This window comes from Ascaphus truei, chromosome 7 (genome assembly GCF_040206685.1).
Source record: "Ascaphus truei isolate aAscTru1 chromosome 7, aAscTru1.hap1, whole genome shotgun sequence".
In the NCBI taxonomy this organism is placed as follows: domain Eukaryota; kingdom Metazoa; phylum Chordata; class Amphibia; order Anura; family Ascaphidae; genus Ascaphus; species Ascaphus truei.
This window is the reverse complement of record NC_134489.1, coordinates 64,486,493-64,508,706: the sequence shown is the minus strand read 5'-3', so window position 1 is coordinate 64,508,706 and position 22,214 is coordinate 64,486,493. Positions and strand designations below refer to the sequence as shown.

General features: G+C 48.5%; 1 protein-coding gene across 1 annotated transcript; it reads right to left on the bottom strand.

Annotated features, from left to right (window-relative positions):
• Positions 1 to 4,962: 4,962 nt before the first annotated feature.
• On the bottom strand, positions 4,963 to 17,536 carry LOC142499464 (nmrA-like family domain-containing protein 1). The gene is given in 6 exon segments (XM_075608844.1): positions 4,963 to 5,636; positions 7,756 to 7,772; positions 7,775 to 7,945; positions 12,628 to 12,877; positions 15,287 to 15,525; positions 17,171 to 17,536. Coding segments are annotated over 6 exon segments (888 nt in total). The 5' UTR covers positions 17,211 to 17,536; the 3' UTR covers positions 4,963 to 5,465.
• Between the last annotated feature and the right edge of the window lie 4,678 nt (positions 17,537 to 22,214).

Sequence of the window (22,214 nt, the reverse complement as noted above, 5' to 3'; positions counted from 1 at the left end):
GTTGCCCGGGATGTTTGTGGTGTGGGTGTGGCATTTGGGTGGGGAGTGGTCCACACGGCCCATGTGCGGTGGTAGTGCTGCTGTGGCTGTACTGATGGTGATTGTATCGGTGTGCTGATTTGGGAGGGTTTGGTGCTGATGTGGGGGTGCGGATGTGGGGGTGCGGATGTGGGTGTGCCGATGGGGGAGGTGCAAAGGTGGCGATGTGTGGGTGCTGATGGTGTTGATGGGGGCTGGGAATGGCGGGGAGACGAGAATGCCAGTGTTCTGGGGGGGCATGGGATACCGGTGTGCTGATGTGGTGGTGCTGGGGTTAGTGTGTGTGTGTATACATGTTTGTGTGTATACATTGTATGTGTGTGTGTGTATACATGTGTGTGTGTATGTGTACGTGTGTGTGTGTATGTGTACGTGTGTGTGTATACGTGTGTGTGTATACATGTGTGTGTATACATGTGTGTGTATGTATACATGTGTGTATGTATATATTGTGTGTATACAACATGTGTGTGTATACACATGTGTGTGTATACACGTGTGTATACACGTGTGTGTATACACGTGTGTGTGTGTGTATACACACGTGTGTGTGTGTGTGTATACACACGTGTGTGTGTGTGTATAGACACGTGTGTGTGTATAGACACGTGTGTGTGTATAGACACGTGTGTGTGTGTATAGACACATGTGTGTGTATAGACACGTGTGTGTGTGTGTATACACACGTGTGTGTGTGTGTATATACACGTGTGTGTGTGTGTATACACGTGTGTGTGTATACACAGGTGTGTGTGTGTGTATACACACGTGTGTGTGTGTATACACACGTGTGTGTGTGTATACACACGTGTGTGTGTGTGTATATACACACGTGTGTGTGTGTATACACACGTGTGTGTGTGTATACACACGTGTGTGTGTGTATACACATGTGTGTGTACGTGTGTACGTGTATACACACGTGTGTGTGTATGTGTACGTGTGTACGTGTATACACGTGTGTGTGTGTGTACGTGTGTACGTGTATACACACGTGTGTGTGTGTGTACGTGTGTGTACGTGTGTGTGTGCGTACGTGTGTGTGCGTACGTGTGTGTGCGTACGTACGTGTGTGCGTACATACGTGTGTGCGTACGTACGTGTGTGCATGCGCGTACGTGCGTGCGCGTACGTGCGTGCGTGCGCGTACGTGCGCGTACGTGCGCGTACGTGCGTGTGCGTGCGTGCGCGTACGTGTGTGCGTGCGCGTACGTGTGTGCGTGTGGGGGGGGAGGGGGGTGGAGGGAAGGGGGGGTGGAGGGGGGAGGTGGTGGGAAGGGGGGGGTGGAGGTGGTGGGAAGGGGGGGAGGAGGGGGGAGGAGGGGGGAAGGAGGGGGGAGGCGGTGGGAAGGGGGGGGAGGTAGTGGGAAGGGGGGAGGTGGTGGGAAGGGGGGGAAGGTGTTGGGAAGGGGGGGCAGGTGGTGCGAAGGGGGGAGGTGGAGGGGAGGTGAAGGGGGTGGGGGGTGGAGCGGAGGTGAAGGGGGAGGGTGGAGGGGAGGTGGAGGGGAGGTGAAGGGGGGGTGGAGGGGAGGTGAAGGGGGGGGGGGTGGAGGGGAGGTGAAGGGGGGGTGGAGGGGAGGTGAAGGGGAGGTGAAGGGGGGGTGGAGGGAGGTGAGGGGTGGGTGAGGGGAGGTGGAGGGGAGGTGAAGGGAGGTGAGGGGAGGTGAAGGGGGTGAGGGGAGGTGAAGGGGGGTGAGGGGAGGTGAGGGGAGGTGAAGGCCGCTCCCTCAGCCATCCGGCCGCTCCCTCAGCCGTCCGGAAGCTCCCACGTGGATCTGAGGCGGGAGGCAGCGTGTTGTGGCCGCTCCCCCGCTGTGTGTGTGTGTGTACGTGTGTGTGTGTACGTGTGTACGTGTGTGTGTACGTGTGTGTGTACGTGTGTGTGTACGTGTGCGTGTGTGTGTACGTGTGCGTGTGTGTACGCGTGCGTGTGCGTACGTGTGCGTGCGTGTGCGTACGTGTGCGTGTGGGGGGGGGGAGGGAGGGTGGAGGGGCGAGGTGCTGGGAAGGGGGGGTGGAGGGGGGAGGTGGTGGGAAGGGGGGGAGGAGGGGGGAGGTGGTGGGAAGGGGGGGAGGAGGGGGGAGGTGGTGGGGAGGAGGGGGGAAGGGGGGGGAGGAGGGGGGAAGGGGGGGTAGGAGGGGGGAAGGGGGGGTAGGAGGGGGGAGGTGGTGGGGAGGAGGGGGGAGGTGGTGGGGAGGAGGGGGGAAGGGGTGGAGGTGGTGGGGAAGGGGGGGAGGTGGTGGGGAAGGGGGGGAGGTGGTGGGGAGGAGGGGGGAAGGGGGGGAGGTGGGGGGGGAATGGGGGGAGGTGGTGGGAAGGGGGGCAGGTGGTGGGAAGGGGGGGCAGGTGGTGCGAAGGGGGGGAGGTGGAGGGGAGGTGAAGGGGATGGGGGGTGGAGGGGAGGTGAAGGGGGAGGGTGGAGGGGAGGTGAAGGGGGGTGAGGGGAGGTGAAGGGAGGTGAGGGGAGGTGAAGGCCGCTCCCTCACCCGTCCGGCCGCTCCCTCACCCGCCCGGCCGCTCCCTCAGCCGTCCGGCCGCTCCCTCAACCGTCCGGAAGCTCCACGTGGATCTGAGGCGGGAGGCAGCGTGTTGTGGCCGCTCCCCCGCTGTGTCCCGGGCACTCGCTCCCCCGCTGACTGTAGCGGTGCCGGGGGGGAGGGGGTGGAGGGGAGGTGAGGGGTGGGTGAGGGGTGGGTGAGGGGAGGTGAGGGGGAGGTGAAGGGGGGTGAGGGGAGGTGAAGGCCGCTCACTCACCCGTCCGGAAGCTCCCACGTGGATCTGAGGCGGGAGGCCGCCTGTTGTGGCTGCTCCCCGCTGTGTCCCGGGCACTCGCTCCCCCGCTGACTGTAGCGGCGCCGGGGGGGGGGGGGGGCTGAAAGCGCGGGAGACACGGGGAGAGGAGGAGGTGCGCGCGGGTGTGGAGGCTGATGTTCGGAGAGGAAGAGGCGGAGGCTCCGGGACCGGCGGGTATGTGAGCCCCACCCCCCGGGTTATACATGCTGCTAATGTACACCCCCCCTACTGTGTGTGTGTGTGTGTGTGTGTCTGTGTGTGTGTGTGTGTCCCTGTGTGTGGTGTGTGTGTGTGTGTGTGTCCCTGTGTGTGGTGTGTGTGTGTGTGTCCCTGTGTGTGTCCCTGTGTGTGTCCCTGTGTGTGTCCCTGTGTGTCCCGTCACTCCGCCTCAGGCCAATGAGAGGTGTGCGGGGGCGGGCCAAGGGACGAATCAGATTTCCCCTAGGGACACCGGACATCCAGGCAGGCAGGCAGGCATACAGTGCTTTCACTAATATAGTATAAGATGCTCTAGCCCATCTCTTCATAGAGCTGTGCACCGCCTTTTCTCATTGGATTCTCTTTTTCTTTCAATTAAATACGTGGATCTTGACAGTTTTCCAGCACTTCCAGGCACTCATCAAGGTCCTCTAAATCAGTGCAATCTAATGTGTTAAGCGCAAGCGCAAAAGCTTTACACTCTTCTGGTCCTCCTTACATCTCAGCCCTAGTTTCTCACTATACACCTGCTTAACTCTTGCGTTCCACTCAAGGATGTCTTCTGTCTACCCTTTTTGTATCTAAAGCCCTCTCCCTCCCAAAACCTCTCAGTCACTGCCACACACCCCTGGAATGCCCTTCCCCTAAATATCTGACTTGCACCCTCTCTCTCCACTTTTAAGACCCATCTAAAAACACACCTCTTTAAGCATATGGATAGCTCCGTTTGGCTGTTACGACACACCTCATATGCACTGACCTTGACCCCTTGACGACACACTTACTAGAACACCCTCCTACTATCTCTGTAAGGTCTCCCCAATTACCAATTAAATTGTAAACTCTTCGGGAAAGGAACTCATTTTCCTATTGTTATTTTTATGTCAAAGCACGTGATCCTATTATCCCATTATGTGTTATATTATTGTCACGTGTATTACTGCTGTGAAACGCTATGTACATGGATTGCACTATATAAATAAAGATATCCATACATACATACATACATACATATACTGGAAATGGAACCTGATTTTTCTAGAGCTGGATAGGTGTATAGTAGGCACGAGGTTGGAAAAAATACATCCTTTTGAAGCATTCACTCATTTTTAGCTGGGTGATATACTATATTTATATGGATCCAGTGGGAGGCGAAACAAAAAACCCAAGACAACCTTAGCTTAATATGTGTTACATTTATATATTGAGAACAAAATATGAAGTTACATGACAATCATTGCATGGCTCTATAAATGATTTCTAAAAATGTAGGACAAAGAAAAAGAAAAAAACAACATAATAAATGTAGACAGAAAATCCTTTCAAATAGCACTTAAGGGGTTATTCTATTTTTCTATATGTATATATAACATCACAATGGGTGTAAAGCAGAGTGCTGAAAAACATAGTTGATAAGGAATTATAGAATGGAATTCCAAGATGATATTGGTTTATATCCGCAAAGCATTACAAGCTAATAGCACATTTTGCTCTCGCAACGAGATGCGAGATCGCAGCATTGTGGAAAAGCCCTGACATACCAAACATCCCAAAGATTCGAAATCGCATTTGGTTCATCTGCCAGATGGATAAGTTAACCAGTCTAGTTAACGACACTGGCGACAATTTTCTAAAAGTCTGGACGCCATGGTTGGCACAGACAGATATCCCGGGGATTGAGAGCACCACAATCTGGCATTAATATCAGCAAATGCGTTCTCTTCTGGGGGAGTCAACATAGACAAACAGATTCACAACTGCCGGAGAAGGAATAAAACTTTTATATGCCCTCAAGACCAACTCAAAGACCGATTCTCCTTTCCTTTCCCCCCCCCTCCCCCTCACAACCCCTCCCCACACCCTCCCTCCCTTTCCCTTCAAGAGGTTTTTTTTTTTTTTTTTTTTTTTTTTTATTATTTTATATATATATATATATACATATCTCTATTGTAATTTAACCCTGATTATTATTTTTATTATTGCTCTTACTATATGATTTGCTTATACACCATATGGCCGAGTAGGGACCGAAAAGCCATATGATTCTATCATATACACCAATATTCCTGAACGATCTACAACACTATATCTATGTCCAATGTACACAAGTAGCCATTCTAAGTTCATATTTTGTATTGTACAATTATGTATGCTTTTACCAATAAAACACAAGTTATAAAAAAAAAAAAAAAAAAAAAAAAATAAACCTTAAGTAGAACAGAACCTATTGACTAGTACTACAAAATACAACAAGATTTGCATGTACATTATAAGGCTATGTGCTTTACTTTTCAGGATTGATCTTATAGTTGCAAATTCTTGTTAGAAGCAAAGGACTAGTTAATAGGATTTATGAACAATTATTGCAAGGAGAAAAAAAACTAAGTAGATCGGCAAATTATGTCTGAAAGTGCAAGTGAAACCCAAATGCAATTCAAATATTCTTCAACGCGTCTTTGTTTTCTGATAGAAACTGGTCAAAACTTTTCATTTTTGGATTAAGTTTGTGAGTTAATGCAATGTTACGATCTGGATTCATCTGGTAAAAGCGAAACATGTTGGTTATTTCTTCTGGGTTCTGCTTCTGAAAATCTTCCAGTGTAATCTGCAGTAAGTATTAACGGTAGAAATAAATTGCAGTCATCATTGCATGATATCTTTACTATATATATATATATATATATATATATATATATATATATATATATATATATATATACTTAGTTAAGTTATGGTGAGTAAAAAAGTGACAAAAACCCTCCACAGCAAAGCATATAGCAAATATTCCTGTATGCTCATTTGCATGTCTTAGGCAGGTCTGCAACCCCGCCTTTCACCATTATCACCCAGCACACAGCACTTCCACTGCAGCAAGGGATTCTGGGAAATGACATGCAAATGGGCACACAGTGTCACCTTTTGCTTCAAAACCATTTTTAACATGGTTCCCTATAGGCTTAAGCTTGCTGCATGGTCACAGCTTTAAGCACAGCCAGGGTTAAGATGCATAGCCAGAAAACCCACCCACAGACAGCTGTTTCGACCTTAATGGGTCTCCTCAGTGTGGGGTTGGTTAACTGGCTATGCAATGAAGCAATGAGGATGGGGTTTACCATACTGAGTTAAGTTATGGTGAGTAAAAAAAGTGACAAAAACCCTCCACAGCAAAGCATATAGCAAATATTCCTGTATGCTCATTTGCATGTCTTAGGCAGGTCTGCAACCCCGCCTTTCACCATTATCACCCAGCACTTCCACGAGAGAGAGAGAGAGATATGCCGACACCACGTTGCAGTCTCTTTTAGTCCCAGATTAAGGCAGGAAATGTAGTATTTCTCTATATGGGGTTTATTTACAGGGATAAACAATACACTAACAAGGCCACCGTCCCTTTAAGTCAAAACAAAATCATAAAATAAACACTTACACCTCTTAGAAGACTAACTATACATGCAGCTTCAGCCCTTACTAACTGAATGGACAGTTAAACTGGTTACCACCGCAAACAGGTACTATTATAGCTGAACATATACAGTCTCTGAACACAGCAGTAAAGTGTTTCTCTTATCTGTTAATCCAAGGTTATGGAGCAGACATCCGCGCTTAAGCACAGTCTTGTGTCCTTCCTTCCTATGGGAGCTCAGCCCCACGAGAGCTCAGAGAATCTCTCCTCTGTAACTCCAATGTTAAGGACAGGACATCCCTGCTTCAGCATGGTCTCGCATCCTTCCTTCCTCTTCCTGGGATTAACAACCCAAGCAGTCCCAGCAGGCTCCGCGACCATCATCCAGCGAGCCTATAGAACTGTGCCAGCTTTCCTTGCTGGGGAGAACTCTCCTCTGTACCCCTTCTCTGGGAACAGCAGTCTCTCTCAGTGTGTAGTCACTTCCTGACTTTTAAAACTCCATGTGCAATCAGGAGTTCAGCCTGCTCAATTAGTTTGCAGCTGCTTCTGGCTTCTCTAGGGGACGTTAACTCTCTGTACACTGGAAAGTCACATAGCTGCCTTATTCCAGCACCTAGAGACAGTGATTGTATCACAATATATATACGCAAGGCCTCTGTAACTTCTCTTACCTTGGCTTTGGGCGACGCAACGCGTCACCATGGCAGCCCGGCGGCAAATTACACCTTGCGGTCATGTGATGTCGCATTGCCTTGTCAACATGACCCTACGGCATCATTTGATGCCGGAGCCAAGCAAGGGGGGGGGGGGGGGGGTGGGGAGGCGATAGCAGGCAGGGGTAAAGGTTTGCGCACCCCTGCCTAGGAAATTCATGTTAATAATAATATAATAATATGTTCTTGTATAGCGCTGCTAGTTCTTACATAGCGCTTTACAGAGACATTTCCCTGCCCCATGGAGTTTACAATCTAAGTTTTTGGTGCCTTAGGCACAGGGAGATAAAGTGACTTGACCAAGGTGACAGGGAGCCAACACCAGGAATTGAACCAGACTCCCCTGCTTCAAACTCAGTGCCAGTCAGTGTCTTTACTCACTGAGCCATTCTTTCTCCCATGTTGTTAATAATGGATAGGAAGCTAAAAGTGACATGTTCATTTGCAGGTCAATACCCAGAATCCTTGTCTGCAGCTATGACATGTCACGATGGGGTGAATGAAGCAGGTTTGGGAAAATGTGGATAATGTTGTAACAAAACAATGCCGAAAATGTTGTAAGAAATAGTTCAGCAATGTGCCTCTTAATATAAAAGCATTCTTACCTTAGAGTCCTTTATTGTTTTCCTGTGTGTTTGGACAGTTTCTCTGCATACTGCTGAGCAGTGAGACGCTCAGAGCTCAGACCAATTGCTTTTCCAATGTAATGATCTGGGCCACAGAAGAGGCTCAAAACAACTGGCCCAACGTCTGCCACAGACATGCCGTCCATTGGTACGTCTCCCATTGGCAAAGCTAAACAGAGATGCCGGGGACATGTTACATGGATTAGAGGTGCAGTGAAATCTAATCGAGTTTAAAGGTTAAGTTCCCTTTAAGACCAAAATGAACAAAAACCAACAAACATAAAAACTAAGAAATACGTAAATATACTTTTTTGGCACTTGTGAGATGTCCATGTAAAATACAGATTTTTCGTTTGGCCGTTTAACATGCATTCCCATGTTGCTTGTTTCTTTTCATACTGTAGCGGACAAGAAATATACAGTATGCTTGAAAATGTCCACATTTTTGACCACTTTTAAAATGACTTCTGTTTCCTCGCTTAGAAAACGAGGGGGTGTGGATGATTGAATAATCTCAGTCTGTTAACCTTCCCATTTACAAGAATGCCATATCAACCATTAGATTACATAAAAGATACAAGCAAGATAAGGATCAGTACGTGAGTGTGGCAGGGAGATGCCTTGTCACCAAAGCTTTTCACTGCAACACTTGAACAGATGACAGTCAAAGGGTCACTTCAAGTCCTTTTTGGCCCTGAAATAGCATATATACTGAATATACAGTGTATATATATATATATATATATATATATATATATATATATATATATATATATATACAGTGGTTGACAAATCACCAAAAAATCTACTCGCCACACAAAAAAATCTACTCGCCACCTAGTACCAAATGTGTGCTGCTTGGGCCAATATTTACTCGCCCGGGGGTTAAATCCACTCGCCCGGGGCGAGCAAATGTATAGGTTTGTCGAACACTGTATATATATATATATATATATATATATATATATATATATATATATACAGTGGTCGACAAATCACCAAAAAATCTACTCGCCGAACAAAAAAATCTACTCGCCATCTAGTACCACACGTGTGCTGCTTGGGCCAATAGGAGCTCGCCACGATGTTAAATCCACTCGCCCGGGGCGTGCAAATGTATAGGTTTGTCGAACACTGTATATATATATATATATATATATATATATATATATATATATATATATATATACTAGCTGAGAGACCCGGCGTTGCCCGGGATGTAAATGCGTAATAGGTAGTATTATTTATAAATCGTGGAACAATAGGTGACTGTTTGTTGTAAAGGTTGGATAATAATGTTGAAAAGAAAGATGGAAGAAAATGTAATACGATGTTGTATAAAAATGGTTTATTGTAACCACACCACAGTACAATGTATATTTTGGTGCCATAAGTGATGTAAAAATCTGAGTCGTGTGTCCTGCTAGGGTGTGAGGCGGCGGGTGGCGCGTGGGTTGTGAGTGCTGTGTGCGAGTGGGGGTCCTGCTAGGGTGTGAGGCGGCGGGGTGGTGCGTGGGTTGTGAGTGCTGTCTGTGAGTGGGGGTCCTGCAAGGGTGTGAGGCGGCGGCTGGCGCGTGGGTTGTGAGTGCTGTCTGTGAGTGGGGGTCCTGCTAGGGTGTGAGGCGGTGGGTCAGTGATGTCGGTGCGTAGGGGCGGGAGGCAGCAGGTGTGTGTGGCGGCAGGTATGTGTCGAGTGTGGCGGGTGTCTGTTGAGTGCGTGCAGCGGCTGTGAGGCGGTGGGTGAAAGGCAGAGGCGGCCGGAGTAAGGGCGGGTGAAAGGCAGAGGCGGGGGTGGGGAGGCGGTAAGGCGGGCATGAAGGCGAAGGGCGGCGGGAAGGGGAGGAGGGGGTGGAGGAGGGGGGCAAGGGGTGGAGGAGGGGGGCAAGGGTTAGAGGAGGGGGGGGAAGGGTTAGAGGAGGGGGGGGGGAAGGGTTAGAGGAGGGGGGGGGAAGGGTTAGAGGGGGGGGGAAGGGTAAGAGGAGGGGGGGGAAGGGTTAGAGGAGGGGGGGGAAGGGTTAGAGGAGGGGGGGAAGGGTTAGAGGAGGGGGGGAAGGGTTAGAGGAGGGGGTGGAAGTGTGGGAGGGGGTGGGAGGGGAAAGGGGAAAAAGAGGTGGAGGGGGGGGGAAGAGGAGCGGAGGGGGGGGGTGGAAAGGGGAGCGGAGGGGGGGTGGAAAGGGGAGCGGAGGGGGGGTGGAAAGGGGAGCGGAGGGGGGGTGAAGGGGAGCGGAGGGGGGGGAAGGGGAGCGGGGGGGGGAAGGGGAGCGGGGGGGGAGGGGAGAAGTGGTGGGAAGGGGGAGGAGGGGGGAGGTGGTGGAAAGGGGGAGAAGGGGGGAGGTGGTGGGAAGGGGGAGAAGGGGGGAGGTGGTGGGAAGGGGGGAGGTGGTGGGAAGGGGGGGGGGCGGTGGGTAGGGGGGGGAGGCGGTGGGAAGGTGGAGGGGAGGTGGTGGGAAGGGGGGGTGGAGGCGGTGGGAAGGGGGGGGAGGCAGTGGGAAGGGGGGGGGAGGCGGTGGGAAGGGGGGGGAGGCAGTGGGAAGGGGGGGGAGGCAGTGGGAAGGGGGGGGGGAGGCGGTGGGAAGGGGGGTGGAGGGGAGGTGAAGGGGGGGTGGAGGGGAGGTGAAGGTGAGAGGGTGGAGGGGGGGGTGGAGGGGAGGTGAAGGGGGGGAGTGGAAGGGAGGTGAAGGGGGGGGGGTGGAGGGGAGGTGAAGGGGGGGGAGTGGAAGGGAGGTGAAGGGGGGGGGGTGGAAGGGAGGTGAAGGGGGGGGTGGAAGGGAGGTGAAGGGGGGGGTGGAGGGGAGGTGGTGAAGGGGGGGTGAGGTAAATGGGGAGGTGAAGGGGGGTGGAAGGGAGAAGTGGAGTGAGGGGAGGTGAAAGGGGGTGAGGGGAGGTGATGGGGGGTGAGGATGGGTGAGGGGAGGTGAAGGCCGCTCACTCACCCGTCCGGCAGGTCCCACGTGGATCTGAGGCGGGAGGCAGCGTGTTGTGGCCGCTCTCCCGCTGTGTCCCGGGCGCTCGCTCGCTCCCCCGCTGACTGTAGCGGCGCCGGGGGGGGGGGGGGTATCGGGGAGACACTGACACTGGAGGGGAGGGGGGGGTGGAGGGGAGGTGAAGGGGGGGTGGAGGGGAGGTGAAGGCCGCTCACTCACCCGTCCGGCAGGTCCCACGTGGATCTGAGGCGGGAGGCAGCGTGTTGTGGCCGCTCCCCCGCTGTGTCCCGGGCGCCGCCATCTTGGGCACTCGGCGCCGCGAGGCAGCCTGCCTGGCCACTGGCTGTTCCCCCGCTGGGGAGGGGTGAGTTGTAGCGCCGGGGAGGGGGGGGCATGTATATGTGTGGGGGGGGGGAGAGGTGGGAGATATAGAGGGGGGGTCTCGCACGGCCGCTGACACTGGGTGGGGGGGGGGGGCGCTGAAGGGGTAATAATAGTGTGTGTGTCCCGCTGACTGTAGCGGCGCCGGGGGAGGGGGGGGTCGGGGTGAAAGCGCGGGAGACACAGGGAGAGGAGGAGGTGCGCGCGGGTGCTGCTAACACTGTGAGCCCCGCTAATGTATGTAACAGTGTGTGTGTGTGTCACTGTGTGTGTGTGTGTCACTGTGTGTGTGTGTGTCACTGTGTGTGTGTGTGTGTGTGTGTGTGTGTGTCTGTCTGTCACTGTGTGTGTGTGTGTGTGTGTGTGTGTGTGTGTGTGTGTGTGTGTGTGTGTGTGTGTGTGTGTGTGTGTGTGTGTGTGTGTGTGTGTGTGTGTGTGTGTGTGTGTCTGTGTGTGTGTGTGTCTGTGTGTCTGTCACTGTGTGTGTGTGTGTGTGTGTGTGTGTGTGTGTGTGTGTGTGTGTGTGTGTGTGTGTGTGTGTGTCTGTGTGTGTGTGTGTGTGTGTGTCTGTCTGTCACTGTGTGTGTGTGTGTGTGTGTGTGTGTGTGTGTGTGTGTGTGTGTGTGTGTGTGTGTGTGTGTGTCTGTCACTGTGTGTGTGTGTGTGTGTGTGTGTGTGTGTGTGTGTGTGTGTGTGTGTGTGTGTGTGTCTGTGTGTCTGTCACTGTGTGTGTGTGTGTGTGTGTGTGTGTGTGTGTGTGTGTGTGTGTGTGTGTGTGTGTGTGTGTGTGTGTGTGTGTGTGTGTGTGTGTGTGTGTGTGTGTGTCTGTCACTGTGTGTGTGTGTGTGTGTGTCTGTGTGTGTGTGTGTGTGTGTGTGTGTGTGTGTGTGTGTGTCTGTCACTGTGTGTGTGTGTGTGTGTGTGTGTGTGTGTGTGTCCCTGTGTGTGTGTGTGTGTGTGTCCCTCTGTGTGTGTGTGTGTGTGTGTGTGTCCCTGTGTGTGTGTGTCCCTGTGTGTGTGTCCCTGTGTGTCCTTTGGCCCGTCACTCCGCCTCAGGCCAATGAGAGGTGTGCGGGGGCGGGCGGGCCAAGGGACCAATGAGATTTCCCCTAGGGACACCGGACATCCAGGCAGGCAGGCAAACATACAGTGCTTTCACTAATATAGTATAAGATATATATATATATATATATATATAGACATTATATCTAAATTAGAATAATTACTAAATGAAGAATTGTGGTAATAAAAATCCTTTATCTACTCCCTATTTATTTTACTATACCTACATATGGCTTTTCTTATTAAACACTAAAAAAATGTGCCAGGCCTAAAAAATAAGGTTACTTCAATCAGCTCCTCTGTGTTCCCCCACAAACATAGCCCTTTGTGTGCTTTATTTACCCATATGTGTGTGTTTGTGTATCCGGGCTGTTTAAGTGCAGAAATTCATAAGAGCTGGGTTTGGATATGTTTCTTTCTGAGATCCACAAGGGACTACCTCTTTCATATACCAAAATCACATCATATGCAGTATGTATCATACCCAGGTCATAATAATCTCCATCAGCAGCTTTTTGAGGCTTCATTGATGTCAGAAAATTTTCAAAGTAAAAAGCCATTCGGACGCTGGTCATGGGAACTCCGGTCTCCCAGAAATACTCCTCCACCTCTCCTTTCCCATCGAAGTGCAACACTTCCAGCTTCCCTCCCGTCAGCTTCTTCACATCCTCCAGACCACTGAAGACCACGTGCTTCACGGCTAAACGTTTTGCCACATCTGCTACCATCTTACCCTATTAAAAATGTAAAAGTTATTCACACACGACTGTATTTGCCTGCATTGCATGCACTGTACATGGATGTTGACTTAAGAGTAAGGTGCCACATTTTTTCCGAGACAAACCAGGACGAATGTTGCACATGCACAATTGGCGCCTGCCGGCCACCCATGCTAATTCAGCGCCTGCCAGCCACGCATGCGAGATTGGCGCCACAGGACATTTAGATAGAAAACCGGGACATTTAGATAGATTTCGGGACACTGGGACAGAGGGTAAAAAAATGGGACTGTCCTGGCTAAACCAGGATGTCTGGTCACCCTACTTAAGAGGTGCATCAAAAGGTAGTGTTTGTTTTAGACAATTTTATATGGTAATTATTCTACTCACCTTAGAGTCCCAATCTAAACAAAAAGTAGACCTTGCCTTCGTTATTCTTTACTATGCACAGTTAATAAAATAACTCTTACTGCGTCACCTGTTCATAAATCCATATGTGTATTGAGTGCATGGCTGTAATATTAATTATAGGCTAAAGCAGTAAAATTCCGGGCATTATTGTAATCCCTGCTCTCTGATTGAATAATGCCCGGAATTTTTACCAATCAGAGAGCAGGGATTACAATAATGCCCGGAATTTTAACCAATCAGTAATGCCCGGAATGTTTGGCAGCTTCAATGTGTTTATTTCCAGCCAATTAGCTAAGTTCACTTGTCAATAAATGTAAGCACTGGTTGATTTTAATATTTATTTACAAATAAAAGCTAATTACACTGTTCTCTCCTCCTCCTGCCCCCTGATCCTCATCCTCATACACTCACACTCATCCTCATACCCTCCTCCACTCAAGAACCCGGACTTGTCATGGGCCCCGGAACAGTTGGCGGAATCTCTGCTCTTGACTTCTTGCTACATTGGCCCCAATTAATTTGTGTTCCATGCCATTCTGGAGGTCGTTGCCGAAGTCAGATTGCTTGTCTAGTTTCTAACAGATGCCTGGATCTGAGGTAGTCATTGTTGCCATGTAACAGTTCCCTGCCAAAGAAGGCTTATGGGAGTAACCACGGGAGAAGGGTGGTGACAATTTGCTTCTTTCCAAGCCGAGGGAATGCAAAGGGGAACTTTTTTTTGGTAATGAGGATGTTGGCAGGGTGGAGGGTGGAGGAGAAATTCAATAGGAGAAAACCAGTTTATACTGATTTGTTGGGGAGGATTAGTCATGTAACTGGGGAAATCTGTTGATCGGTTTATGAGGTTATGTTGTTTACAGCGGCATTCAATCGGGCATCTTTTCCCAGTGAGAGAGTTGGTGACGGATTTACAGAGTAACAGTTTTCCTTTTAGACAGGGTTAGGATTTTAGTAAGACTATCAAAACCACATAAAAAGAGGAAAGACCTTTGGGTGGTCCATTACTGATGCATGAGCATGATGTGTCCTTATCACAATTTTGGCTTGGTTGAGTGCTTAAGAGTTGATAGGTCATATTTGGTGTAGCTGGGGTACAGGGAAATGCACGGGTGATGGTTTTTCATAAATTGATATATAGCTTATAATAACTTTATTTCATATAGGGCTTTTCTCCCAATGAGACTAAAAAGTGCTTCCCAATTACAGCATACTGTGCAGTAAGCAGCATTGTAAATAAGAGTTTAACCGACCCCTGCCCAGATGAGCTTACAATCTATGTTTTTGGTGGCTGAGGCACAAGGAGTTGATACCGAGATTTGAACCAATTTAAAGGATCCTGATGTGTTGCTGCTGCATGTTGAGGCAAACACTTAGGTTAGGTTCCTTCTAGTATGTTAGTGTGGTAGATGAGAAAACAATTAGGAAGATTAAAGATACTTTTTAAAATGGCACAATTATTACAGTCAGAGATATGTATGGAGGGATTGTAAGGATCATAAGGCAATTGAGAGGTGTAGGCAAAAGTTACATTGCATTTATATTGTATTGTTATTTATATAGGGCCAAGCAATGCATGCAGTGCCTAACAGACTTATTATGCAATGCAGGGCAGAATTACACAAATAGGGAAAAAATAATATGATAATAATATTGTGGAAAAGAAGTTCCTGCCTAAGGCTTTGCCTATATAGTGCCGTCACCGGCACTATAAGCATGGCCTAATAGAGCTTACAAAGTAACTGTTGTATTGAGAAACATACAGAGACGATATGAGTAAATAGGGTACCAATAGGACCAGGCATAGATGGGATTATGAGGAGCTCAGTCTTCAGCATGGTTTGGAGCAACTGCTTTTCTAATTATAATGTTTGTTCAATGGCAAAAACTGTGACTAGTCAGAATGTTTTCTTTTAGCTCAATTGATGTTGATGCTTAAAAACAAAAGAGAGGGACTCTACTCAACTTATAAATGGATAAATCAACAGCCCATTGCAAAAGATACAGCTCATTTACCTGACAAATTTCCTTTTCTTTGCTCATATGATCATGGAAGTTGGTCACCACAAAAGACCCATAAACTCCAGTTAAAATAGCTTCAACCTGCTTCTCATTATTGAGGTCGCCTTTGACCACTTCGGCCCCAAGGTCGCGCAGAGCAGCAGCAGCTGGTTTGCTCACATCTCTGGTCACAGCCCTCACCATAAACGCTGGATTTTCCAAGAGAGCTCGAGCTACCGACCCTCCTTGAGCTCCTAACATCACAAAAACATGACATATTACTGCAATTGTATGTGCGCATAATGGTCTACATTTATGAAATAGACATTGATGTATGCATGGGGTCATTAAGTTGGTACTATCGGGTTATAAAGAGAAACATGTTTTTATAGAGGCAGTACAACCTGGCGGATAAAAAACTACGCTTATTTGAAATATCTTATCAGTGTAATTAGCTTCTTTATAAATCTCGAATCAGCCTTAAAGCTGCAGACCAAGCAATATCCTACATGTGTGTTTTTTTTAAAATAAATCCATTCTGTACTATGAGAAAATACTTGTAGCATTTTTATTTAAACAACCCGTTGACATTTTTAATGTATTATAATGTAACAAGCATTTTTTGTTTCTATAGCAACCATTTACAAAGTCACAGATACTGAGTCAATACTCCTCTGCAGCCATTTAGTGAACCCCTGAGCCGAATCTTCGCCGATCGATCACAGGAGGACGGATCGATCGGCAACTTAGCTAATTACGTATCATTGTGTGGATTGTATTGATGCACATATTAAAGGGGGAAAATAACAGTTGGCCGTGTAAGAGGAGCAGGGCAGTATTCATTAGTGTGGCCACATTAAGAAGTCATCCGGTGGTGGAGAAGCTCCGACCCGCAGAAGCAACATCCATGCACCCTCTGCTCCGGGGAAAGAAAGGAAGGTGGGCTTGTGTGGCCCTTGGTCCATCATGGTGCCCACCACTGGTATATACCATTATAATACCAGTCATTATTACAAATGCATTCCTAACATATATATATAACATTATATGCATACAGTAGTTGAAGTGTGATGGAATGGGCCATGCAGAGTACAATGTATTCAATACTTTGTATTCAAGTCACTTTGACCACTGTAATATATATATATATATATATATATATATATATATATATATATATATATATATACACAAGTGAGGTTCCAACATACAGTGTTATGCAGATGTAGCACGCTTTAATTTACCTGCTGATAACACAGATTATCGCATTATACTGTACAGGCATACCCCGCTTTAAGGACACTCACTTTAAGTACACTCGCGAGTAAGTACATATCGCTCAATAGGCAAACGGCAGTTCACGCATGCGCCTGTCAGCATGTCCTGAATAGCAATACCGGCTCCCTACCTGTATCGAAGCTGTGTGCAAGCGGGGAGACTATAGAGCCTGTTACAAATGCATTATTTACATCAGTTATGCACATATATGATGATTGCAGTGCAGTACATGCATCGATAAGTGGGGAAAGGTAGTGCTTCACTTTAAGTAAATTTTCGCTTTACATACATGCTCCGGTCCCATTGCGTACGTTAATGCGGGGTATGCCTGTACCACAGAATATTAGCTTCCATAGGATTCAATGGCGGTGATATGCACGATATTACAACATACGTATTGTATCCCAGTGTGCCAGCGGGATCATTAACCCTTGGTAGCATGTACTGAAGCTGGGTGAATATTTGTTCATAGTTAGATGTTTGCAAACAGTTTTTTTTAACGTGTTAAAATTCAGTTGATTACGAACTTCAGCAAAACAAAATCTCCAACAGTTACAGTATTTACAAACTAAAAAAGGGTAATGCTATTATTATCTATTTCAGCGTTTCTATAAAACATACCTGTTGCCCCAAAAACAGCAATACATTTCTTGCAGGACATCACGATGTGTTAGCAGGGTTCAGAATGCTGCGCTGAGCCTGTACGTGTGTCTGTGCAGCCAGGTCCTGGACTCCTGCCTACTTTTAAATAAAAGACTGGAGTTGTCACTAATATCTGGGCCTGGATCTCACATTCCTCCATTTACATAACAATGAATGGGAAATTGAATAACCGAAGATCAGGAGATTCTCAAATATTTTACCAGGCACCACAAGCCACATTAAGCAATACATTTAGTTACCCAAACCTAAAAAAAGGTGCAGAAACTGTCCTTTTCTCACACAACACCGACTTAATCATGACAATTGATTTAAAAAAAAATTCCACTTATTTTCATTTTCACACAATAAACATAATGTTTCAGGTTTCTACATGCTCCCCTCCTCACCAGCTTCTCCCCACATGCTCCCCTCCTCACCAGCTTCTCCCCACATGCTCCCCTCCTCACCAGCTTCTCCCCACATGCTCCCCTCCTCACCAGCTTCTCCCCACATGCTCCCCTCCTCACCAGCTTCTCCCCCACATGCTCCCCTCCTCACCAGCTTCTCCCTTACATGCTCCCCTCCTCACCAGCTTCTCCCCCACATGCTCCCCTCCTCACCAGCTTCTCCCTCACACGCACCCCCCCCTCTCCAGCTTTCCCCCACATGCTCTCCTCCTTTCCAGCTTTCCCCCACATGCTCTCCTCTTTTCCAGATTTCCTTCACATGCTCCCACCTCACCAGCTTCTCCCCACATGCTCCCCTCCTCTCCAGCTTCTCCCCTACATACTCTTCTTCTCACCTGCATCTCTCCTACATTCCCCTTTTTCTCCCTTACCCCCCTTCCTCTCCTCCTTCCTCTCACTCACTTTCCCCCATCCGTTCTCTCACTATCCTCCCCTCCATTCTCTCATGCCCTCTTTCATTCTCTCACTCTCCCTCCCTTCTCTCATTTCCCCCCTTCTCTGACCCTTCTCACCCTTCTCTCACTCTTACCACCTTCTCTTTCCCCATTCACCCTCTCACTCCCCCCTTTAATTCTCACTCTTACCCACTTCTCTCACTCTGCCCCCATCCTTTCACTAGCCACCCCTCTTCTCTCTACCCCCTTCTCTTACTCTTTCCCCCTTCTTTCACTCTTTCCCCCTTCTCTCCTTCCCTCCCATCTCTCTCTCTCTCGCCCCCTCCCCTTTTTTCTCCCCCCGCCTCTCTCCCCCTCCCCCCACCTCTCTCCCCCTTCCCCTCCTTTCTACTACTCTCACCCCCTTTCCCTCTTCCCTTTCCCTCTCCCCCTTCACTCACTATACCCCCCCCCCCCACACACCTCTCTTACTCTTTCCCCCCTTCTCTCTCTTTCCTCCCTTCTCTCTCTCTCTTTGCCTCTCCACCCATTTTTTCACGCCCCCCCCTTCTCTATCACACAACGCCCCTCCCTGTTTTCTCTCACTTTACACCCCCCCTCCCCGACTATCTCCTCCCTTCCCCCAGGCCCTACCTTGAGAACCTTGAGGGTGCAGAGCTTGTGAAGCGCACTACCTGATTTCGGGCCTGACGCCGACTCCTCTACTGCAGTGTAGGACTCTTCACAAGATCTGCACCCAAGTTCTCCAGGTATGACATGGGGAAGCAGGCAGAGTGGCTGCTGAACTGTCTGCCGGAACGGTGTTCCAGTGAGTTCCTGCCTCTCTCTGCCATGCTGTGACACATTATCTAAATGGCTCTTTAAATCTTCATTTTAATAACTGCGAAATAATAGGAAGTTTGGGCTAGGTTATCTTATTGCCCAATTTATACAGTGAATTACAGGATTTTGTAACATTGCCTGGTTTTAAAATCAATAGGAAAAGGCTCATGTATAAAATTTACAAAAGAGACTATTAAGATCCTTTCTTTAAATGTTGGCATTCAATATAATATAAATCAGATCACGGAAAATATTAGTCCCTTCATCATGCCAACTAACCAAAACCAAGATCATATAAGGATCTGAAAGCAATACGCTACTTACTGAACAGTCAAGATCGTTACTCTAAAGAGGAACATCCTTCAGAATTCTCTACCTCTTTAAAACTTAAACTTATTGCTCACATATGGATTAGCAGGGTTACTATACAACCTTAACCAAACATACGTTTGGTTCCATACTTCTGTATCAAACAAAACAATTTCTCACAATACAAAGCGCTGACTCAACGTTCACTCAACAAATATTTACATTAAAGACCTACTTTACCGGAGGACATGCCCAATGTGACGTGACCAACGTAACGTCCCCCACAAGCTCTGTTCCCTTATCTGCCTTAAATATATTTGTTTGAAATTAATACGCTCTACCTAGAGAAACTATTTTTTTAACGAGGTCATTTATGCCAAACCTAGTAAACATGTAATGTCAAGTACCACTATAGCAGACTATATTTGATTGATATGGCTGAGATGTTGTAGTAGAATAAGGAGGTCATGCTTGTATTTCACTGGGCAACCTTCTATGACATATACTGTCTTTATTAAGGGATATGCTGTTTTGAACATGAAGAAGTAGGCTGCTTTGATGGGAAGAAGCTGATCATTTAGATGGAAAATCTATCACACATGATGGGCATGGGCAGTCAACTGAGAGATATATGGCTACATAAAGCAGGTTAGACTTGGGAGTCAGTTATGGGACTGGGGGCGGATAATGGTGAGATTAATACGTGTAGCACCAGCAATACTGTGATAGCCATTGCAAGGCAGGCGCTAGGAGGTTTCCCCCCACCTGGAAAGGAGACCCACTGTGATATGCAGGTCGTTCTTTGCATTCTGATTCTGCCAGTAGCAAGAGGTTAGAAGCCGTCAGTGAGCAGCCTGGTTCTCTCGTCTCTCGTCTTGTCTCTCTCTCTCTCCTTCTCCGTTTTGTCTGGTGACTCACAGGAAGGAGCGAAGGGCAGGGAGAATAGAGCTGTCCACTGTTCACAGACAGCTTGTAACCCCACGGTGCCCGGCAGCTTCGGAAAGCTAATTCACAGACACTATCTCAAGGACCCTAAATTCCTGCATCACCATACTGCAGGAACGAGGGCGAAGGGGAATCTGCTGGCATTCTCTGGTGGTACAAGGGGGTACAGGTGAGGTGATACAAGAGTGGCTGCACAGTGCTGACAGTAGCTGCATGAAGTAAATAAGGGTGTATGTTGCTCCATCATTATATAAATAATAGCCTGAGGGATACCCTTGACTCGTGACCCCTCATAGCTACTAGCCATCCAAGCCACATGGCACATAATTATACACATAATGGAGGGACACTATCATGCCGGCCGCCCCAGCCAACACACCTCGCTTAAAGGAGCCAATAGTGTCCGAGTCCCTTCCCGGGCCACACTCCTGCCACTAGGAGGGTAATTTAACAGACCTTAAACTGGCCTTGCGAGTCGCCACCAACCTCACTGCCTTCTCCAGTGCACTCTGCCATGCTAAATTCAGTATATTATTACCTATGCCTGAAACGTGAACCCTGTCATCCCTATATAACTCACCAAGGTCACCCTCCAGATACTCATACCTAACAGCTATACCCCCCATGTCCACCACAAATACCACCATCGCTTTGTTCACCTTTCTCCTAGATCCTTCTACCGCCTTTTGGGGTATCAGCAGAGCCATGGTGCTATCTCAGCTATGTTCACAGGCATCCTCGTGCATCGCTGCATGCTCCCCAGCTACTGCCTTCCCATTTTTAAAGCACTCTGATGCCTCCTCAAATATTACACTTGTGTCTAAAGCGGCACCCAAAGCCCCACTTACACTGCCCCTCATTGTACTGCAAGCATATGCCCTTCCTAGAACTGGCCGATTGTCCCAAGTACTGCGAACCGCCGACCCCTGCTTGAAAGGGAGAAGGCCTCTACAGCATCATAAGCAATATCAAGAGGTCCATGTCCTTAACATCCCACCTCAACGTTTTCTGAACCGCCACCTTCTGCTTAAAATCACAATCGTACTTCCACCACGATGATCTCCCATAAAACTTACACGCCTCCCAAATGGTATCAATGTACTTGAAGAGGGCCAAGCAGTTCTCCGGCTTCTTCTCCCAATTATAATAGCCAAAATAGGGAAGGTCTATAACCAATCCCCAAACACTTTTCTGCTTCCTCCACCTTAGCATCCTTTTTGTCTGATTTCACCAGCTCCTTATAACCCAGCAATAGAGTAAACAAATCCGAATATCCCGATTTCTACTTATGCTCCTTTGCTGCTGGGGGCAAATGCAATTGCTGCAGGCTAGCCACACACTGGTAAGTATCTTTAAAGCTGGCGTATGCAATTTCCAATTACCTTCCTTCTTTTTCTCCTCAGCAGGTACTGCTGAAATCCCACTACTAGCATCACCTACCCAAGTCTTGGGTACCCTGACATCTGTTCCGGCCCCAGTAGCCACTGGCCGTTGACCTGAATCTGAATTTCAAAACCCTAACACTGGCGTTGCACCCAATGGCGAGATCACCTGACAGAAGGCCTTCTGACTCTACAAAGGTACCCCCCTGCTGCTGTAATGCCCATCCACCCATATCCTGGAAATGTCCTGCCCTCCCCCCAAGGAAACGGGCCCAATCGAAGATAACGCAGCCCCCATCAACTTCATCCCAGCCCCGTTGACCTCAATGAACAAAAAAATCCCCAAAGGCCCCAAGCATACCACACCCAACTCCTACACCAAACTCCACAAACCACAGTGGAGCACCAATCCCTACCCCTCCCCCTGGCATGAATACGCACCACTGGAGGCTGGCCAGGCTTGACCCCAACCTGTGTAACACCAAGGCCCAACCCAGATGTCCCTGCACTACATACACCAGGATCCCCAGATGGACACAGTAAAGACAAAGACGGGGCAACCACACCCTTCACTCACAGAGACTCTCTCTTCACAACTACCCATAGAATCCCCCCCCCCCACACACAGAATCCTCACTACTAGAGTCCAAACCTACATGCCCACCTTCCCTCCACAAGAGCCCTGCAGTCACATCTCCCCCTT